The 23031-nt window shown below is 43.6% G+C and overlaps 1 protein-coding gene across 2 annotated transcripts in view; it reads left to right on the plus strand.

The window, feature by feature from the left end:
* LOC124716086 (ankyrin repeat domain-containing protein 13D) overlaps positions 1-23031 on the plus strand; it is a 141501-nt gene that overhangs the window by 89532 nt on the left and 28938 nt on the right. For both annotated transcript variants that reach the window (XM_047243144.1, XM_047243145.1), the window contains one exon: positions 15851-15976. In XM_047243144.1, coding sequence (XP_047099100.1) covers positions 15851-15976 — 126 coding nt within the window. The remainder of the gene's footprint in view (positions 1-15850; positions 15977-23031) is intronic.

The raw sequence follows: 23031 nt of genomic DNA on the forward strand, positions 1-23031 counted from the left end.
ACATGTGTGGTAGTGACCACTTCCCCATCTTCCTGTCACTGCCCTGGCGTCAGGCACACAGACCCCTGCCTAGATGGGCTTTAAACAAGGCTGACTGGGGAACTTTCACACGGTAACATTGATGTGATGGTTGAGCAGGTGACTACAACAATCGTTTCTGTGGCAGAAAACACAATCTCTCGCTCTTTACAGTGCCTCTGGCGAAAGGCAGTCCCTTGGTGGTCCCCGGAAGTCACCGAAGCAATTAAGGAGCGTCGTCGGAGAGCTCTACAGCGGCATAAGCAGCACCCTTGCATGGAGCACCTCATAGCTTTTAAACGGCTCCGTGCCCGCGTTCGCAAACTTATCAGACGATGGAAGCAGGAGTGTTGGGAGAGATATGTTTCGACCATTGGGTGCCATACATCACCTTCCCAAGTCTGGACAAAGATCAAATATGTTTTCGGGTACCAGACCCCAACAGGTGCTCCCGGTGTTAACATGCTTGAACATCTGTGTCAGAAAATTACCCCCCGGCCTTTCGCGGCTGGAAGGGAAACTCTACTCGTTCACTACACACCACAGTGAACCCTATAAAGCCCTATTTACACAGTGGGAGTTCCTCAGTGCCCTTGCACATTGCCCCGACACAGATCCTGGGCCAGATCGGATCCACAGTCAGATGATTGAACATCTCTCGTCTTACTACAAGCGACATCTCTTCGTCATCTTCAATGGGATCTAGTGTAATGGTGTCTTTCATCACAATGGCAGAAGAGTACCACCATTCCAGTGCTCAAACCTGGTAAAAACCCACTTGATGTGGATAGCTATCGGCCCATCAGCCTCACCAGTGTTTTTTGTAAGCTGCTGGAATGTATGGTGTGTCAGCGGTTGGGTTGGGTCCTGGAGTCAATGTTGCCTACTGGCTCCATGTCTGGGTGGCTTCCGCCTGGGTCGCTCCACCACCGATGATCTTGTGTCCATCAGTTTGTCAACACACGGTGTCGGCTTTTTTGATTTACAAAAAGCATATGACATGACCTGGCGACATCGTATCCTTGCCACATTGTACAAGTGAGGTCTTTGAGGCCCACTTCCAATTTTTATCCAAAATTTCCTGTTGGTTTGTACTTTTCGTGCCCAAGTTGGTGCCTCCCATAGTTCCCCCCATAGTGCCCCCCATGTCCAGGAAAATTGGGTCCTGCAGGGCTCTGTATTGAGTGTCTTTCTATTTTTAGTGGCCATCAATGGTCTGTCAGCAGCTATAGGGTCGTCTGTCTTACCTTCTCTGTATTCAGACGACTTCCGCATTTCGTACTGCTCCACCAGTACTGTTGTTGCTGAGCGGTGCCTACAGGGAGCCATACACAAGGTACAGTCATGGGCTCTAGCCCATGGTTTCCAGTTTTTGGCCGCAAAGTCGTGTGTTATGAACGTCTGTCAGCATTATACCATTCATCCCGAACCAGAACTTTATATTAATGACAATCCACTCACTGTAGTGGAGACATCTCAGTTCCTACTGGTTTTCGACGCCTGATTGACTTGGCTTCCTCACCTTTGTCAGCTTAAGCGGAAGTACTGGCAACACCTCAATGCCCTCTGCTGCCTGAGCAACGAAAACTGGAGTGCAGATTGCCCTACGTTGCTGCAGCTCTACAGAGCCCTTGTTCAATCCTGCCTAGACCATGGGAGTCTGGTTTATGGTGCAGAGGTGCCCTCAGCGTTGCGTTTACTCGGCCCAGTGCACTACTGTGGCGTTCGCCTAGAGACAGGAGCTTTTAGGACGAGTCCGGTGACCAGCATCCTTGTGGAGGCCAGAGTCTCTCCATTGCAGGTTAGGCATGCACACCTGCTGGCCAGTCACGTTGCACACGTTTGTAGTTCTCCTGCGCATATCCAAATCACTGTCTCCTTTTCCCACCCACGGCGGTTCGTCTCCCACATCGGCGGCCCAGGTCAGGGCTGCCAATTGCATTTGGTGTCCGATCCTTTCTTTCTGAACTGGAGTCCTTGCCTTTACCATCTTTACTTGAGGTCCGTTCACATAGAGCGCCATGGTGTACATCTAGGCCGCGGCTTCGCCTGGACCTTTCACATGGCCCTAAGGACTCGGTTAACCCTGGGGCTCTCCGCTGCCACTTCCTCTTGATTCTTGACATGTACCAAGGCCAAAAAGTAGTTTACACTGATGGCTTGATGGCTGATGGTCATGTTGACTTCGAGTATATCCATGGAGGACATATTGAACAGCATTCCTTGCCCGATTGCCGCAGTCTTATCACTGCCAAGCTGTTGGCTATATCTCCTGCTCATGAGCAGACTTGTTCATGCCCTGGGGAGTCGTTTCTTCTGTGTACTGACTCCTTGAGCAGCCTACAAGCTATCGACCAGTACTACCCTTGTCATTCTTTGGTAGAGACCATCCAGGAGTCCATATATGACCTGGAATGGTCCAGTCGTTCATTGGTGTTTGTCTGGACCCCAGGTCATGTTGGAATCATGGGCAACAAACTTGCCGACAGGCTGACCAAACAGGCTACACGGAAACCACGTATGGAGATCGGCTTCTCTGCAACTGACCTGCATTCAGTATCACGCTGGAAGGTTTTTCAGCTTTGGGAGATGGAATGGCTTAACCCCAGCACACACAACAAACTGCGTGCTATTGAGGAGACAACGAATGTGTGGCAGTCCTCAATGCAGGCCTCTTGCAGGGACTCTGTGGTTCTATGACAGCTCTGCATTGGCCACGCTTGGGTGACACACGGCTACCTCCTGCGCCGTGATGACCCACCTCAGTGTCGTTGCAGCACCTGGCTGATAGTGGCCCATCTCTTGGTGAGCTGCGAAGGACTCATCAGCTACCGGACTCGTTGCCACTAATTTTATCTGACAATGCCTCATCGTCTGATTTAGTTTCATGTTTTATTTGTGAGGATGGGTTTTATCCTTTGATCTAAGTTTTAGTGCATGTCCTTTGTCCCTCTGTGTCCTCCACTCTATTGCTTTTAGGGTGGAGGTTTTAATGTGTTGCAGGGTGGCTGGCTTCTCCTTTTTATTGTCATGGTCAGCCAGCCATGGTAATCTGTTTTGTTGTTTTAATCTCTTCTACCTGTTTCTTATATTTCTTCTCTCCTTTTGTGTATTTAAGTGTTTGTTGCTCTTCCGTTGTTGTTGTGGTTTTTCTTTTCTCTCTGTTTTGTGTTGTCAGTCTCACTTGTTTTATTCTTACCCTTGTGGCATTGTTTTATTCGGAACAAGGGACCGATGACCTACCAGTTTGGTCCCTCCCCCCCCCCCCCCCTTTCTTTTAAACCAACCAACCTCTCTCTCTCTCTCTCTCTCTCTCTCTCTCTCTCTCTCTCTCTTCGCAACACCAAGGCCCTTCTCAAACTTGTAAGCCCATTCCAGAATTTCTACGCTGAATCTATCTTACCTTTTTGCCTCCTCTCCACACCTTTCAAACACACCTTTTACATCCTTACAAAATCCATAAACTGGACTGTTCGGGACACCTTATTGAAGAAAATAATTGTAGAAAGTAACTGTGCTCCCATGAAAAGAATCTCAATTCTTCTTGACCCACGCCGCCAACTCATTTTATGCTGCCAAACATCCAATATCAAGGAAATGAACAATTTGCTTCATTACTTCTCAAACATCTGCACCATATTACCAGTTGGATCCTTGTCTGTCAGTGTTGACACCACCTCCAATACACCAAAATCCCCCTATGCACATAACCTAACCACAGTCAAGCACTGCCTCTCTCAGTACCCTTCTGACTCAAAATTCACCACTTCATTTGTTATATACCTGACCTAAACTAATCCTTAGAGTTATACAAACAGATCTGTGGCATGGGGTATCAAATGATATTTTCATATGCCAACCTGTTTAAGGGCCATCTAGATTGAACCTTCCTAACCACTTAATAACCTAATCTTGGTAAAATTCATTAATGTTATTTCTGTGCTCTGGACCCAGGGCCAAGACACCCTTTTCTCATTCCCCCACAGCCTTAACACCTTCTCTTGCATCTGTTTCACAGTATTTCTTTGCTCAGTGTGCTGGGATGGCTAATGCAATTCAATAATAACAGTAGATTTCTGCAACCAGGACAAGGATCATTGCCATACCGAAACATAGTAAGCCAGCTTGCAATGCCAAGAACTTTAATCTTTTATCTCTTTTGTGATATCTTTATAAAATCCTTGAATAGTGTAGCTAAATCATTTCAGCCTTGCCATTGAGCCACATTTGATCCCATGATGAGCTCTATTTAGGCCAAATAAAAATTGTACAGCCCAAATCCTCAATCTGACACAGAGTATTGAGGATAGTTTTGAGTGGGGTTCGGTTACAGGAGCAGTGTAAGTGGATATTGTGTTGCACAGACTATATCAATTAAGGAGAAACTATGACATGACCAGCTTCATAGGAACTCTTTTTCAGAACCATAGATTGTGTGTGTCGAACTAGATGGCAAGAAAAGTAAGACAAAAGGCTTCATCTATGCTGATGATATGGCACTAATATCTCAAGCCAAAGGTTTTGAAACAGTAGGGAGGCATCTAACAGTTTCACACTTTTCATCTATGAAACAAAGATTTCAACAGAAAAATTAGTCATATAGGATGTCATGGAGCTGGATCTCTGTTATAATCTAAAATATCTGGTGCTCACACTGGACCCTGTGCTGACATTAAGGAAGCACTGCCTAAACACAAAATAAAAAGTATTCACCCACAATGTCATCATCAGGAAGCTCACAAGTAGCGGATGGGGTGTCCAACTGACAGTATTCAGGACATCGGCACTTTCATTATGTTACCCTGCTGCTGATTACACTTGCCCTGTTTGGTACAGTTCTGTTCACACCAGGCATGTGGATGTTGCCCCTCAATGAGACATATAGAACATCAGGATGCTTGAGAGCAACACCTACCTTCAAACTTTCCAGCCTGGCAGGGATAGCCCCAGTAGATATAAGGCAGAAAGCTGCTGCAAACACTGTGAGAGGCAAAGTGGAACCAAACTCTGCTCATCTGTTTCATGGACACAGCCTTCTCTGAGCAGCGTGAAATCTAGGGGACCTTTCTAAAAACTTCCATCAATGATAGTGCATCACCGTCAGTGGCATGACAAAACCTGTGGACAAACAGGAATGCAGATATCACATCATGGATCCTACCTTCAGAGTCCACGGAGAGTGTCTTTCATTGTTGGAAAAAGCCAAAAGTCACTAGGAGCCAGGTCAGGTGAGTAGCGAGCATGAGGAATCACTTCAAAGTTATCACGAAGAATCTGTTCCGTAACGTTAGCTCGATGTGCGGGTGCGTTGTCTTGGTGAAACAGCACACGTGCAGCCCTTCCCGGACGTTTTTGTTGCAGTGCAGGAAGGAATTTGTTCTTCAAAACATTTTCGTAGGATGCACCAGTTACCGTAGTGCCCTTTGGAACGCAATGGGTAAGGATTACGCCCTCGCTGTCCCAGAACATGGACACCATCATTTTTTCAGCACTGGCGGTTACCCTAAATTTTTTTGGTGGTGGTGAATCTGTGTGCTTCCATTGAGCTGACTGGCGTTTTGTTTCTGGATTGAAAAATGGCATCCACGTCTCATCCATTGTCACAACCGACGAAAAGGAAGTCCCATTCATGCTGTCGTTGCGTGTCAACATTGCTTCACAACATGCCACATGGGCAGCCATGTGGTCGTCTGTCAGCATTCGTGGCACCCACCTGGATGACACTTTTCGCATTTTCAGGTCGTCATGCAGGGTTGTGTGCACAGAACCCACAGAAATGCCAACTCTGGAGGCGATCTGTTCAACAGTCATTCGGCGATCCCCCGAAACAATTCTCTCCACTTTCTCGATCATGTCGTCAGACCGGCTTGTGCAAATCCGAGGTTGTTTCGGTTTGTTGTCACACGATGTTATGCCTTCATTAAACTGTCGCACCCACGAACGTACTTTCGACACATCCATAACTCCATCACCACATGTCTCCTTCAACTGTCGATGAATTTCAATTGGTTTCACACCACGCAAATTCAGAAAACGAATGATTGCACGCTGTTCAAGTAAGGAAAACGTCACCATTTTAAGTATTCAAAACAGTTCTCATTCTCACCGCTGGCGGTAAAATTCCATCTGCTGTACGGTGCTGCCATCTCTGGGACGTATTGACAATGAACGCGGCCTCATTTGAAACAATGCGCATGTTTCTATCTCTTTCCAGTCCGGAGAAAAAAAATCGGAGGCCTTACAACTTGAATGCACCTCGTATTTAGAATTTTTAATCTGTTGATATATAACTATTATTGTATGCCACTAACTGCCTCACATTGTATGCATATTTCCTTTGCGTGTATTAATTTTATGTATTTAGTCTGTTTTTTCTCTTTTCTCTGCTTTGTATTCAGCACTTTTGATATGAATAAATAAAGTGTGCTAACCCCCTGAACATTGAACTCCACCTGTCCAGTGGCTCCACAGAAACCTTTGTCCCACACCATGCCCACCAAGTGTCACGTAGTATTTCCTCTTAAATAATTGCCAACCCTTCCATGCTAAAAAGTCTTTCTCATATGGTGTGGTCATCCATGGCATGGACAATACATTTACTGAGACGAGCAACCTTTGGCCAATATGTTGAAGGTCTTTAAATAGTGCCTTACCATACAGGCAGTAAACTATAAACCAAGTCCACCAAAATATCTTCCGTGCCATATTCTCACATGCCCTAACTATCCAACCACTCTCGTGAGCCAGTTACAAAGGAGCACATCTCTCATTACCCAATATCATTTTGGACTGGAACAACAAAGCCACCTACTGTGCCAGGACTTCGACTACCTTTCGTTGTGCCTTGAAATAAGGAACAACCATCCCAACTTTCTCAAATTGCTGTTGTGTCACCCATGTAACCTACGAAATACCCTTCTCCATCCTTGTATAACACTGAATTCGCACCATTTGTTACATACAAACTTTTCCATAACCTCTGCATAGCCTGTTATGTGGGCTTACGTAACCATCCACCAGCTGTTCCCCCAAAAGAATCATCACTATGGCCGAGACCAAAGTTAAGCAACATGCAGAATATGCTCCTGAGCACTATATGCTCACCTCAAAAGCTACTTCACATGTGGTGAGATCTGGATCCCTCTCAAGTACCAGCTTATGTGAATTATCAGGGTGGTAACTGTTCTTACTTACACACTATGCAATCTTGGAATCCTTCTGACATCAATCTTTTTCTTGTACCTCATACCATTCTTTACCACTGTTCATACACTTTCCACTACTCTGCTTTAATCTACACCCACACTTTTCCGTCATTGGTTTCCCTAGTCCCGTGTACCCCGTCCTCTGTATACCTTGACCCACTTCTCCAATTCATTGGATGCTTCAGGCAACTTCTCGTGCTGTACCAAGACAGAATCTCTGGTGCCACATAACTACCACATTTCTTTGCTGCCTGTCTCTCCCATTCATCACCCTCCCCTCCCTGAAATTGGTCAATTGGCTGGGAGACAGTGCAGGTGTATGTGTCTGGGTATGTGTGCTCACGTATGTGCAGGTATTTCTGAAGGAGGAGATTGAAACCTCAGCAATATTGTTTGTATTATCTTCTTTTTGGCTATCTTGCATTACTTGTAACCCACCCAAGAATTTCAAATATGATGCTGGTATCACGAAAGAGTTGTTGTGTCAGAAGAGTGTGTAACCTACTCAGAAATATGAGCCTGCAGATTTACTCATTACTTGAATTCAAACCAATCTATCAAAGATAGTTTGGAGCCTGGTTGCATTTTGGTTTGAGCCCAGACAAAAATAATATTTAAGTGTATCATTTGCAGCATCTGAGAGAATCATTATATGAGTGATTTTTTTAAAAAAGTTTCAGTATCTTTCAGTGCAAGGTGCATCCTTACCACGGTATTATTTTTATTTAGACCAGATGCTCCAGTCTGAGAACAGGTGTACTTCTGTAACATTCTTCCATACATAGCTTTCAGTGTAGTGGTACAGGAATGGACAGACCTCATTTTATCCGTTTTTCACTTCACCTTCATGATACTAGCACACCATGGAATGCCTAGAATTTGTGTCATAAATGCAGAAAAGATTAACTCACAGCTGACATAGATAGAATGTTTCCTGCACTGGGAGGTTTGGCAGAGGAGAGTTTTGCATGGAGTTGAAAGTTAGTCCAACCGTGTCATCCCTGCCCGTGCATTCTTGCTTAGTTATATTAATGAATTTATAAAATGTCCTGCTGCGCCATTTGTGAATATCCAGTTCAAGTTGTGTAGCTCTTTTACTACTGCAGTTCTTGCCTCATGTTTGCCAGATATATCAATTTGGGGATGACTGAAAGGGAAATTGTAAATTTCATGAAAATGTTTCCTATAGAAGTCTGTTTCACATTTACTTCTGGGTACTTTATAAGGAATATTGCCTGCATAGTTTTCAGATCCAAGTGCGTATCTAGGTATTTCATTTCCTTCCCAGCATAATGAGTGTCTTTGATTGGGAAAGATGCGATGTGGCTATCTATCAAATTTATTACATTTTCTGAAATTTTGGTTGTGCATGGATTTGTCCTACCCATGTCCCGTGAAATTTGATCGTTAACTAGTAACTGGCAAATACGAAAAACACATTTCTGTGATACAGCATGAAGACTGAGAAAAGCATGTTTGCAGACACAAACTCTTCTACTACAGACAATGGCATGGTAAACAAAGGAATGTTGTTTGTTGATGCTATCCATGTTATTGACGACATTTCGTGGCCTTCTTTTCGTAAAGTCACCTGCCATAATTAACCCTAGTAGATAAATATCCTGACTATTTTTTTCCATGTTTAAAAAGTTTGAAAGCATCTCAGTGCAATCATCCTCACTGATATGTTGGAAACATTCCATTCGGCACCTGTAATTTATTAAGTAATCGCAAAGCATGTAGTACATTCTATGGAATTTAATTACACTTAATTTGTTGAATGGTTAACTATCAATACTGATACCTTACCAGCAATCAGCACTGGCAGATTTTCCAAAAACTGCTTTCCCACTATAGTCATTATATGGCAACCTGTAAACTCTGACTCCTTGATTCCCTTCTTCTTGTGTTCACTTTCATTTCGCTTTCATTTGGGAGACATCTTGAAAGATGGCATTCTATAACTTACAACAACAATCAACAATAACCATGACTCATCACTAAGTTGGCACCAAGTTAGTGTTTTGTTACACTTTCTGCACCTGCCTGGTACAAGCCAACACTACGTAGTTTGAAGGTGGCGTAGTGCAAGCTCATTGGCAGGACGCAACATGCGGCGGAGAAAGGAACTAATTCACTGACTTGATTACTTTCTCCTCAGCATATAACAAATTGAACTCGTGTTATTCCCACAGGAAGAAGCCAAACATAGTTCATTTCGTAACAGTAAGGTGCGGCTTGGTCTGTTTAATACATGTATGTAAAAAAAGTGAAAATCGCTAAAAAGTGTCTTAGTTCTTTTCCCCACTGACCGATTTCATTAAATGTAAGTACCTCTGCCAATAACAGCAGGACATAAAGGATGTATTCAAATTCAATGTAAGCATATCACAGCTTTGTATTTCAATCTTGTCCAGTTTTTATAGGTATCAACTTTTATCGCTTAAACCTCTCTATACTGATTACGCATTCGCCAATGCACAGTGAGTACTATGTGCTTAAGTCGGCATTGTGCCTTTTGTATTTAATACCGATGCAATTTCTGTGTTTCATCATCAATGTGAGGGTCCAAGGGATACAGTAAACCTGCAGTTGTGCATCGGAATCTAAAACTGGTGACACAGGAAAGGCTCAAAGCATGGACAGTAAGAAGACTGTCTTCTTGTACTTAAGTCGGCATTGTGTCTTTGTATTCAATTCCGATGCTATTTCAGAGTTTCATCGTCAAAGTGAAGGTCCAAGGGATACAGTAAACATGAAGTGAAGCATTGGAATCTAAAACTGGTCTCACAGGAAAGGCTCAAAACATAGACGGTAAGAAGACTCAGTCTTCTTGTACTTAAGTCGGCATTGTGCCTTTTGTATTTAATACCGATGCAATTTTTGTGTTTCATCTTCAAAGTGAAGGTCCAAGGGATACAGTAAACCTGAAGTGAAGCATCAAAATCTAAAACTGGTCTCACAGGAAAGGCTCAAAACAAAGACGGTAAGAAGACTCAGTCTTCTGGTACTTCAGTCGGCATTGTGCCTTATGTATTTAATTCCGATGCAATTTCAGTGTTGCATTGTCAATGTGAAAATCCGAGGTATACAGTAAACCTCAAGAGAAGCATCGGAATCTAAAACTGGTCTCACAGGAAAGACTCAAAGCATAGAGGGTGAGAAGACGAAGTCTTCTTGTACTTAAGTTGGCATTGTGTCTTTTGTATTTAATTCCGATGCAATTTCTGTGTTTCATAGTCAATGTGAAGGTCCAAGGGATACAGTAAAACTGCAGTTGTGCATCGGAATCTAAAACTGGTGATACAGGATAGGCTCACAACATAGACACTAAGAAAAGTCAGTCTTCTTGTACTTAAGTCGGCATTGTGTCTTTTCTATTTAATTCCGATGCAATTTTTGTGTTTCATCGTCAAAGTGAAGGTCCAAGGGATACAGTAAACCTGAAGTGAAGCATCGGAATCTAAAACTGGTCTCACAGGATCAAAACATAGACGGTAAGATGACTCAGTCTTCTTGTACTTAATTCTGCATTGTGCCTTTTGTATTTGATTCCGATGCACATGACTCCCTATGTGTCAATAGTTGAGGGGTAGCTTGTCCAATACAGAGCTATAAACTCTGTGAGAATTTCATCAGTGAAAGACTGCTAGATTGTAACAAAAGAAACAAACAGAGAAATGGTAGAGGGTCTGAACATACCAGAAAGTATAAATTATTAAACATGGCTTCATTTTTAGCATGCAGATATAGAAACTGTCTGAGCCAGCACAGTAAAACTGAATGTCAGGCTTTGCGTTTCTCACTGGTTTTAGAAAAAGTTAGCACTGTAAATGTTACAGAGATGTAGTTTAAAAAAATCCTACACTTCAGGCGTTACAGATTTTTTTTAACATAAGGAAATCATTTATGACAGAAAAAGCAAGAGGTTCCTCCCCCTGCCCCCCACCCCCCACCCACCTCCCCCTTCTCCTTGTTTGAGGAGAAAATATTTTGTTATTGTAAGAGGGTGGTGTAAAAAACATTGACTTTTAGGATAAGCTGGTGAAGTAACAAGTTATATGTTATATAGTGGTATAACTGTATAACTATGATTTGTTAGTATGAGCACTAACAAGTTTTTAGTCAGTAACAGAACTGCCCCCTGCGGGTCCAGGGCTAATTATAGGCCCGAGGTATTCCTGCCTGTCGTAAGAGGCTACTAAAAGGAGTCTCAAACGTTTCGGCCTGTGTGTGTTGCAAATTTCTGTTGCTAGTGCGTGCCATTTGGGGAAGGATACCTTATGTGGTGTTTTTTGTTTGTCCATCATGCGCGAAGATCTTGCATGCCACTTTTGTCATGTAGCGGGCTTTGCACCCAACTTCTTACAGGTTGCCTACTTCTTGTCTCCTGCACTGTCCCATCCTTTGTGCCAAGATAAGGTATCTCTATGGGTATCAGATCCCTGTCAGCGTACCTGGGCTTTCCCTGAATGGAGCAGTTTGTACTGAATCAGACACGATTGCAGAGAATTATGCTCAGAGTTCTGCTGCTATGACTTACCCACTGGCCTTCTGCTCCCTGAAACAGCAGTTGGAACATTGGAGCGGTTCATTCCATATGCACAACCCCGAATCATACAATGCTCCATTCAGTGAGTGGAAATTCCAAAGTTCCCTAGCCGCTTGCCCTGATACGGCTTCTGAGCCAGATCGCATCCACTATCAAATGCTCAAACACCTCTTGGTGGCCTGCCAGCGACGCCTCCTAGACCTTTTGAACCGTATGTGGGTTGAGGGTGAGTTCCCATCTCAATGGCAGAAAGCATTATCATATCAGTGCTGAAGCCTGGCAAGAACTCACTGGAGGTAGGCAGCTACCACCCCATTTGCATCACCAACGTTCTGTGAAATTTGCTCGAACGCATGGTGAGCTGGAGGTTGAGTTGGCTACTTGACCGATAATCTGGTCTGCCATCCGTATGGCATTTGCCTGCCGTCAGCATCTGGTTGCCGTCTTTTTTGACATACGGAAGGCATACGATACAACATGGCAACATCACATCCTCACCACACTTCATGGGTAGGGTTTTAGGGGCCCGCTCCCGATTTTTATTCAAAATTTTCTGTTGCTTTGTTCCTTCTGCATGCAAGTTTGTCCCTCCCATAGTTCCACTCGAGTCCAGGAGAATGAGGTCCTGCAAGGCTCTGTCTTGAGTGTCTCCCTATTTTTGGTTGCTATCAATGGGCTAGCTGCGGCTGTGGGAACATCCGTATCAGCTTCTTTGTATGCTGATGACTTTTGCCTGTACTATAGCTCCACTGGTATTGCGGTTGCTGAATGGCAACTACAGGGCACTATCCGCAGGGCGCAGTCTTGGGCCATCACGCACGGCTTCCAGTTCTCGGTCGCCAAGACTTGCGTCATGCATTGCTGCTGGCATCGCACTGTTCACCCTGAGCCGCAGCTTTATCTTGACGGCGAACCTCTTGCCGTGGTGGAGACCCATCGGTTTTTGGGCTTGCTATTTGCTACCCGGTTCACTTGGCTCCCTCATATTTTACAACTTCAACAAACCTGCTGGTGTCATCTTAATGCTCTTCATTGCTTGAGTCACCCCAGCTGGGATGCCAATCGGTCTACCCTTCTCCAACTGTATCATGCGTTGACTCAGTCCCGTCTTGATTATGGGAGCCTGGCTTATGGTTTGGCTTCACCTACCATGTTGTGGTTGCTTGACCCCATACTTCCGACTCGCAACTGTGGCTTTCCGCTTAAGCCCTGTAAACAGAATACTTGTGGAGGCCGGTGGCCCTCCATTGCGGATCTGGCACCAATGACTGCTGGCTACTTATGCTGCACGTGTTTGTAGCTTGCCCGGGCATCCAAATGCCTTCAGCATTGCCGTTGCTTGACCCCCATCCTTCACTGCGGGATCCGACTCGCAACTGGGGCTTTCTGCACGAGCCCTGTCGACAGTCTACTTGTGGAGGCTTGTGTCCCTCCGTTGCGGATCCGGCGCCAACGACTGCTGGCCCCTTAAGCTGCGCATGTTTGTAATTGCCCGGGCATCCCAATTACCATCTCCTGTTCACGAACTCAGTCGTCCATCTTCCGGAACGGCGGCCCTGTTCAGGGTGTCCGATTGCGGTTCGTGTCCGGTCTCTTCTCTCTGGACTTGAGTTTTTCCCTCTCCCACCTCTTTTCCAGGCCCATATGCGCATACCCCCTTGGTGTGTGCCCCGCCCATACCTTCAACTGGATTTAGCACAGGGCCCGAAAGACTCAGTCCCTCCTGAGGCCCTCCGCTGATGCTTTCTTTCCATCCTTGCTGCGTTTCCTGGCTCTATCGTAGTCTATACCGACGGTTCAATGGTTGCTGGTTGAGTTGGTTATGCCATTACTCTTGGGAAACACTCTGAACAACACTCATTGCTGGATGGCTGCAGTGTATTCACTGCAGAGCTTGTAGCCATCTCTCGCGCCCTGGAGTATATCCGCTCCTGCTCAGGTGAGTCCTTTGTTAACTGTAGTGACTCCCTGAGTGGTTTATGAGCTATCGACCAGTGTTTTCCACACTTGTCTGGCTATCCAGGAGTCCATCCATACTCTTGCCTGTTGCGGCCTCTCTGTGGTTTTTGTGTGGACCGCAAGTCATGTCGGCATTCCGGGTAATGAATGTGTTGACATGCTGGCCAAACAGGCTATCAGTGGACCAGCACTGGAGATTGGCCTTCCGGAATGACATCTCCAGTCAGTATTGCGGCAAAAAGTCCTTGGTACTTGGGGTGATGAATGGCGCACCCTGCCTTTCCCCAACAAACTTCAGGTCATCAAGGAGAATACAGGTTTGTGGCGCTTCCTCTTGCCATCCTCTCGGAAGGACTCAATTTTTCTCTACTGGCTACGCATTGGCCCTCCTGGCTGACACACGGTCATTTATTGCAGTGCGAAAACCCACCTCTATGTTGCTGTGGATCAGCATTGACAGTGGTCCACATCTTGTTGGCCTATCCGCTTTTAACTGCACTCATGCAGACGTTTTCACTGCCTGATACGCTCCCTGCTGCAATGGCAGGCTTAGTTTTGAGTTTTCTTCAAGCAGGGGGCTTTTATCGCGCGATCTAAGGGGTAGTTTTTTTGCTTTTTTGGGCCTATGGTTTTCTTTTTTCCACCCACCCCTCCCATGATTGGCCAGCCACTGTAACACACTGTGTGCTTTTAATTCTTTTCTGGTCTTTGTCTGTCTTCCTTGTTCTTTGTTGTCCCTTGTCCTCTCCATTGCTTGTTTTTCTTCCTTATGGGTGTTTCATGTTAATGGAAAAAGGTACCAATGGCCTTTCTAGTCTGGTCCCTTCAAACCCCAGAAATCAACCAACGAGTAACAGAACTAAAGAACTAACCAGTTAGTCACTGCTTCTGCCCTCGCCAGCCCATCATATCTTTTTTGTGTATTATTGTCTTTACTTTCCATGTTATGACCTTACTTAGATGATGATGTGGTGTTCTTATATTCGTTAATCAAATAACAAAACTTATTTGCATGTGATAAAAATAGAGGCAATTTTCACCATGTTGTGTTGCTTGCATACAGGGTGACAATTATTGAACTGTAGGGAAAAAAAAGAAAAGAAAAAAAAAGCGGAAATTAGTTATGAACTACTACATGTACATACATTATTCAACATGTAAAGGTCACTAAAGATATTCAGTTTAGGTTATGACATGTTCGATATGCCTGCCATCATTGACAATGATGTGGTGCTGATGAATAGCGATATTCTGCTTGACCCACTGAAGTGTCAGAATGTCAGTTCTGTTGATGAGCTCCTGAATGGCTGTTTGCAGCTCAACATTGGTGCTGGGTTTATTGCTGTACACCTTGTATTTAATATAGCCCCACAAAAAGGAGTTGCATGTGTTCAGGTCCAGACAATATGGTGGCCAATCGAGGCCCATGCCAGTGGTCTCTGAGTACCCCAGAGCCGGAATGCGGTCCCCAGAGCACTCTTCCAGGACATCAAACACACTCCTGCTTCAGTGGGGTCAATCTCTTTCATGCCCGAATCACATCTTGTCAAAATCAATGTCACTTTGGGTGATGGGGATGAAATCATCTTCCAAAACCTTCATGTACCTTTCAGTAGACACCGTGCCATCCAGGAGAACTCACCCGTTGAGGGTGAAGAGACTACTTGATTGCAGAATGCGGATTCTCTGTCACCCAAACGCACCAACTTTGATTGTTGGCAAACACATCCAAGTGAAAATGGGCTTTGTCGCTAAACCAAACCATGCATACACATACTAATTCCCATCATGCCCTGTGGCCAACTGTGCAGTTTAAACATTATAATGCAAACTGTTCAGAAGTCATGACAGTTTTATTTCATATAGTTTAGGAATTGTGACCCTGTAATTTCCAATCAATTTTGTTTGGAAATGAGACACTGGAACAATAAATAAAGCACTTGTAGGTACTAATGTGATGATTTAATGGGTGTCACAAAATAATTTCCCATTTTAGAATGATAAGCAGGTAGTAATTCTTCACAATTGATAAAATTACTCATGTAGTTTAGATCTAACTTATGTTTTGCTGCATATAATCTGCCAGTGACTGTATTTACTTAACTTCGTTTTCCAGGAGGAATACTGTCATGTGGGGAACCCATGTAACATAAGCCCTGAGGAGTACTTCGACAGTGAAGATCTTCATGGAAGGGATATAGGACGTCCTAAAGAAATAAACACAAAAATACAAAAGTTCAAAGTAAGTGCATGAAAAGTCATCTCAACTATTGCACTTTCTCTTCATAAAAACAACCTGATTTGCTGCACAGGAGAAATTAATAACCAACTGCTTCACTTTCGTTTGCTCTTTATATGTAAATGTAATAGGGTCGATTGGTTGTTTTGCTTGCATTAATTTGTTTCATTATGCAGTATGCACCATATCCCGATTTGAATGTTTCACTATAGACCGTGGCTTCGCTTTGATGTACTTAAAAACGTGCAGTATTAAATGTGATGTGTTACTACAGCGAAAGGAACCTGTGACCAATGGAGACAGTGCCACAAGTTCCTCCAAAAAATCTTGACACAACATACACACACAAATGTCATACTAACTAATGTAAATCCACCCAATGATGGAGGTTTAAGCCTTTGAAATGCGTCTTGGAGATAAGTAAAACGGAGACTGGTAACAGTAAACTTGTTTCATTTAATGTCAATAACAGTCACGGTAAAGCCTAACCTAAAATGTTCGCATTTAAAGTTAATGTGCAGTATTGTTGCATCCTTTTTGTAGAAATTGTATGTAACACACATTAATTATCAATCAAAATGATTTCTGTATTAGTTTCAACAGAAGAAATGTTTCAATATTATTTATTGCAATTTTAAAATTTTGTGGATGATATGTTTAAAGGTCAAAAGTTATTGACATATAGGGAACTTTGTCAAAACTCTCATCTTCATTTTGTACATTAGACAGAGTTTGTTAATGAACAGCAGCAGCAACTGTACTTTTCTAGTTGCCCATAGCCCAGTCTTGTTTCATTCCCAGTAAAAATAAGAAAACTTGTCAGTTTGGTAGATAGATTCTAAATTTCAGTTTGTAGTTTCTGTATTTGTGGAAATTTTGTTGCAACAAAATAATAAAGAAGGGTTCATATTTTTAGCTGCTGGCTGTATGAAAGAAATCAGTAACTGCTTTGTAAACATTTGATGACAGTCATATCCTTATTCATCACCACATTTTATTTGGTAGCAGCAGCAGCACTGTGACAAACACAAACTGATAATTAAACTATCTAGATCTCTCTTTCAGACTTGTTCATGAAGACAGAATTAGAAACATCTTTGTATTTGTTGACACACACAGCCTGTGACTTCTTCACATTTTTGGATTAACAGAAGGAAAGTTTGTTAAAAGGCTTGCCCCTCTATGAGGATGTTGGTGACTTCTGCTGACATGAAAACAAACTCATCCAGTTGTAACACACCTGGGGGTACAAATGGTGGTGGGGGGGGGGGGGGGGGTGGGGGTGTCTCTCTAACTGTTTTTGCTTGCCGCTTCTTGCGCCCTATCCGCACCACGTACCTGATAATCCCGCAACGGTCGTACTGTTCTGCTCCACACTGCTGCTGGCTTGCCTGAAATTACGTATCTAAATATGCAAGCGGGTTTAAGGGAGCCATTCAACGTTAAGCACAACACTGTCCTATGTCTGGTATGAACATCTATATTCTTAGTCGATATGAAAATCACAGGTTGCACTATTTACACTCTATAAGTCATAAGTGACTATGCCAATTAAGTACTTGGTGATTATCTGTCCACAATATCACTTGGACGAGCATACGCGCAACTGGCACGAAGCGGGTGATTGTTGATGATGCGGAAGCGAACGATCAAACGAAAGTTCTTATGCTCATCACGCATAGACAGATATCTGGTACCAGTCCTCCTTGACACTAGTAATAATATAACACTGTTCATAAAGTTAATTTTTCAGTTTTCGGTTCTCACTTGTACGAGCGTGCCCGTAACCGTCGCGGTGCGGCTGATTGTTGATGATGCAAAAACGCGATGACTGAACGCACGTTCTCACGCTCACTACAAGACACTGGCACTTGAATACTCTCTTTTGTGGTAAACTATATTGCTGATCGACATTAGTTCATTCTGAGCGGCCGAACACAGCGCGGATTATTGATGTACAGTGCGACACGCAACGAAAGATACACAAATACGTTATCAGTGGCACTGCTCATTTTTAATTACATCATTACGCACTTCCCTCTGAATCACTTTCATATTTCATCACTTTACTGTAATAGCACTTGCTGTAACACTTGAACTTCCATAGTAACAAAGCCTCTCGCATGCAGAACTACCACAACACAACATAACAGTTCAGTGTCCCATGCTCAACTCTGCAAACACACTGCCTGCAAAGATACTCCGCAACTAAGCCAGCAATATGACAATACGCTTACACAGTTTGTTATGGTGAAATGGAGAGAGATGGTGCAGTGGCACTCTGATCTTGCATTCAGGATGGTGACGATCCAAATATGTGCTTAGCCATCCTGATTTCAATTTTCCGAGATTTTGATAAATCACCCCAGGCAAATGCTGTTATAGTTGTTTTGAAATGTAGGAGGTGAGCGGATGGCAAGCCAATGGGTTGCTGCCATGAAGCAGGAGGTCCAACAATTGAGAAAGGTGGTTAAGGACTGCAGTGCTACTTTATTTACGGGTATACATTGATTCCACAGGGCTGGATGCATTGGACCTGACTGCTGACCAGACGCTTGCAGCAGCTGCTATTGCTGTGTCGTGGGAAGGCCCATAGTGCTGGCTCACACCACTGCAGGCTGTAATGATGGAGGCTCTGGCAGTGTCATGCTCTGAGCCCAAGAGTTCCGGAGATCCATGTTATATTTCCAGTGAGGGCAGGGCAGGTTGCAACTCCTCGTTTCGTCCCCTCATCTGGTGGCACGGTGGTTCGCAGCTGCCTGAGCAGGCACTCAGGTGGTAAGCAGGGATTTGGGGCCAGCAGTGGCAGTGACAACTGCGTTATGTCCATGGGGCTGAGCATCAAGGACTGACCATACATCACAGTCCACGATCGCTGATGAATGATGGTGGGATAGGACTTAAATGCGATGTCATCTGCCGAATGCGCGAAGGCAGCATTATTAGCGCATCATGCCAAAGCCTCTTGTTGTGACCGTATTTGTTAAGGTGTTGATATCTTCCCAAAGGCAGCCAGGTGTCGTAACTGGCAATAGGTCATTTATAGTAACTGTTCTGGCTGGCTGGATGCGCAGTATGATGTAGCAGTGTACTCGGCAGGGTGACGGCTGTTGTGATGTGTACTCATTACCTCGCCCAGTGGCGTCCTCGGCTCCACCCTATGTTCTGAGTCTTGGGTTTCTATATTTTCCTCCCTTCTATGGAAATCTGCTCCCTAGATCTGGAAAAACTGGGACACAGTCACTGTTGTTTTCAGTGACTTGCAGTACATTTTTTCAGTCACAGTCTCTGCTGAATTATGCCTGCTTACACTAGGTGTCCTGTTCAATTACATTTTATGCTTGGTTTTCTTGTTGGGTTGTTGCTTAAGTGTTATTCTGTCCATTGCCTTGGATCCTGCTTGGAATCTGCAGGCTAAAGGTGTGCAGTGTCAGGATTTGGGTGACCTTTCATTTGAACTGGTAGTCTACAGTGCCAATAACAGCAATAATTACACAAATATCTGAGGTAAAAGTCCTTGTCATTATGAGTTAGCGGTGGTTCTCTATCCTGTATTTTGTCACATGATCCAGATGATGATCTGTGTTATGTGGCCATTCTGAATAGCTATCATTTCGTCTAGAGAGGCAAGCAGGGTCGGATCTGTCATATTGTTGAAGTATGTAAGGTTCTGGAAAGGTAGGATTTCTAGATTTTGGTCGGATAAATAAATTGAGGTGTGGGTAAGATTCAGAATAGAGGTTCCTGTATAGTAGTGGATAGCCAGAAAGTGGGTCCAGAAATGTTTCACTGGGTGCCATCAATTAACACTCCCTGTCTTTGTAATTCCATACTTTGTGTGCCTCCCCATTGTTTGTAGCAGGTGATGATTATAACTACAGGTTGTGCAACTGAGTACATCCAGTGTAAACGTTCTTCATAGTAGAATTTCGTTTTTCCTACAGTTATTTCCAATGGGCACATTGTCGGGACATCCTGGTGGTGGAATAATGAAAGTTTGCGTGACATGGGTACGGTGTGTATCTGGTGTGTTGGGGTGGGTGCAGATAGCAACTGGCCCAGCTCAGCAAAACAACAATTTTTGTGCTAAGAGCAGGGTTGGAACTGACAGTTCAAAGTTACTGACAATGTCTTATGTACTTTTTTTTTTAAATTGTACAAGACTCCTCAGAGCTTCCCAATACACAGGATAGGTGTGCAGGGCCTAACATTAGAATCTGCAATCGTTGCATGAGATCTCAAGGGTAAGTTAAGATGTAAGTTGACAATCTGTCTTTGCAGATATGGTACAAGAAACAATAGTTCAAACGAGGAAATGTCTAAATAAAACTTGCAAGCAGATGACGCTACCTGACGTGAGCAAAAATCTTAAGTACTAACTTTACATCTTTTGTAGTGAATGTTTTTTAGATGGAGATAGCAAGCCAAATGATATATGTGTTTTATTAAGACCAATGATGTTATTTTATTTCAGTAAAACGAAACACGTTTGGTGACAAAAATACGTATTTTCTTGGAGTCGCAGGATAGATTTAAAATACCTTCACTGATTTCAGAAATAATCTCAGAAAAAAGTAGGCCTCTTGAAAGACGAGTAAAAGGTGGAGGAGATGATGATGATATTTGGTTAGTGGGGCACTTAACTGCGCAGTTATCAGCACCCATACAAAGTCCCTATCTTTACACAGTTCAGTCTCACCATGTTCATTAATGATGGTGAAATGAGGACGACAACACAAACACCCAGTTGCCGGGTGGAGGCAGTTCTCGACCTGGCCAGGAATCGAACCCAGGATCCGGAGACAGCAACGCTAGCCACTAGACCACGAGCTGTGGACAAGATGGGGAAGAACCGTGTAAACCAACACTGTAGATGACCACCAATAAAAATGTTGGTTCTACTATGTTCATTACTGTCAGTTATTACACACTGTGGCATCTCTATTATTTTCCAGGTATTTTTTGATTTTTCTTTTGAGAAATATATGAGTACATAGTGTACAAACTGCCAATGGCTGACAATTTTATTCTTCTTACCATTCATACTTTTTAACATATAAACGCCTTTTGAAGTGCCAGAATATACTAGAACAAATAAAATGTCTATCAAACACCACTCTGTACAATGTACTTGCCACAAGAGAGTCACAATTCCTGAAATCCATTGCCTGTGGCGTCTGGCCTGCTGAGGAGCATCACAGTCCTGGGTCCAAGGATAAAGTATGAAAATCCAATGCATTACACCACAAATAAACAGACCCAGTCTGCAGGCAGATCGGGGGGGGGGGGGGGGGGGGCTAGAGCCAATTGGAAGAGCCTGCACATTAGTAAGAACTGAAGGGCTTCAGTTCGACAGATCCGATCCATTACAGATACCCGCAGGTTTGGCCCGTCGCAGAAATCCATGCATTTGGCAAGCTATTCATGAACCACAGACATGTTGATGAAACGAGACCACGGTGATCAATCCATGCAACGGAATAAATAATAATGAGGATAGATAGCAACTCACTGTAAAGATGATTGCGGAGCCATTGACAGGCACATAGAAAAGACAATCACAACCTCACAACTAAATTTTCAGCCATAGTTTTTGTCAGAAAATGAGAGCACACACATACACATTTGCACAATCACTCAGACACAACTCATGCACACGACTGTCATCTCCCAGCAACTGTGTCTACAGTCTCGGAGAATCAGTTCCAAACAAATCACTCCTCATGCTTCCCTGCCTCTCAAAAATTTGTCAGGGAAAAATGCTAAAACTTGTCTGGAAATCGGGGAAATATCAGAGAATTTCACTTGGGAAACTTGTGACAACCCTGATTCTGTGTTGTCTGGCTTTGCTCTGTGTGTGTGTGTGTGTGTGTGTGTGTGTGTGTGTGTGTGTGTGTGTGTGTGAACTCCACTGTGTCTTGCTTTGCTGTGTATGCGAATGTCACAAAGGCAGTATTGTATCATAATCTCTCTGATCAACTTGAACGTACATTGAGAACATATCTGCCAGCATGTTATTAAAGTATTCTCTGAGGCCACACATTTTTGGATGTTAGGCAGTTGTCATCCTTTGGGTATGTTGGAATGTGAGATTACCTCTGATATTTGTACTGGAGTGGAAAACGTTTTCACGATCAGAGATCATCACACAAGGTGCTCCTTGCTTCAAAATTATGTCCTCTACAAGGAACTTTGCAATTTCCAGGGCTTCAGCAGTTCTCACAGCTTTAGCGACAGCATAGTGGGTGAGGTAGTGCTAACTATTACTATCCGTCAATTCTCATTCTTTAACTTCAGGAACTTCCCCAAGAGGTTGATTCCGGGAATGGCACTGCTGCAAGTGGAACTGTCGTTTATTGACTAATAAAGTCATCAGAAGATCGAAACAAACTGCAAAAGGATTTAGAAAAGATCTCTGAATGGTGCGAAAATTGGCAGTTGGCCCTAAATAATGAAAAGTGTGAGGCCATCCACATGAATGCTAAAAGAAATCCATTAAACTTCGGTTACATGATAAATCAGTGAAATATAAAGGCCATAAATTCAACTAACTGCCTAGGAATTACAAATATGAACAACTTAAATTGGAAGGAGCACATAGAAAATGTTGTGGCGAAGGATAACCAAAGACTGCGTTTGATTTGCAGGACACTTAGAAAATGTAACAGATCTACTAAGGAGACTGCCTACACTATGCTTGTCCATCCTCTTTTAGAATACTGCTACGTGGTGTGGGATACTTACCTGATACAACTGACAGAGTACATCAAAAAAGTTCTAAGAAGGGCAGCATGTTTTGCATTATCACAAAATATGGGAGAGAGTGTCACTGAAATGGTATAGGATTTGAGCTGGACATCATTAAAAGAAATGCGTTTTTCATTGCGATGGAATCTTCTCACGAAATTCCAATCACCAACTTTCTCATCCGAATGCGAAAATATTTTGTTGAGACCGACCTACGTAGGGAGAAACTATCACCACGATAAAATAAGGGAAATCAGAGCTCGTATGGAAAGATATAGGAGTTTGTTTTTTCCTCGCACTATATGAGATTG

Source organism: Schistocerca piceifrons, chromosome 1 (assembly GCF_021461385.2).
Source record: "Schistocerca piceifrons isolate TAMUIC-IGC-003096 chromosome 1, iqSchPice1.1, whole genome shotgun sequence".
Classification (NCBI taxonomy): Eukaryota; Metazoa; Arthropoda; class Insecta; order Orthoptera; family Acrididae; genus Schistocerca; species Schistocerca piceifrons.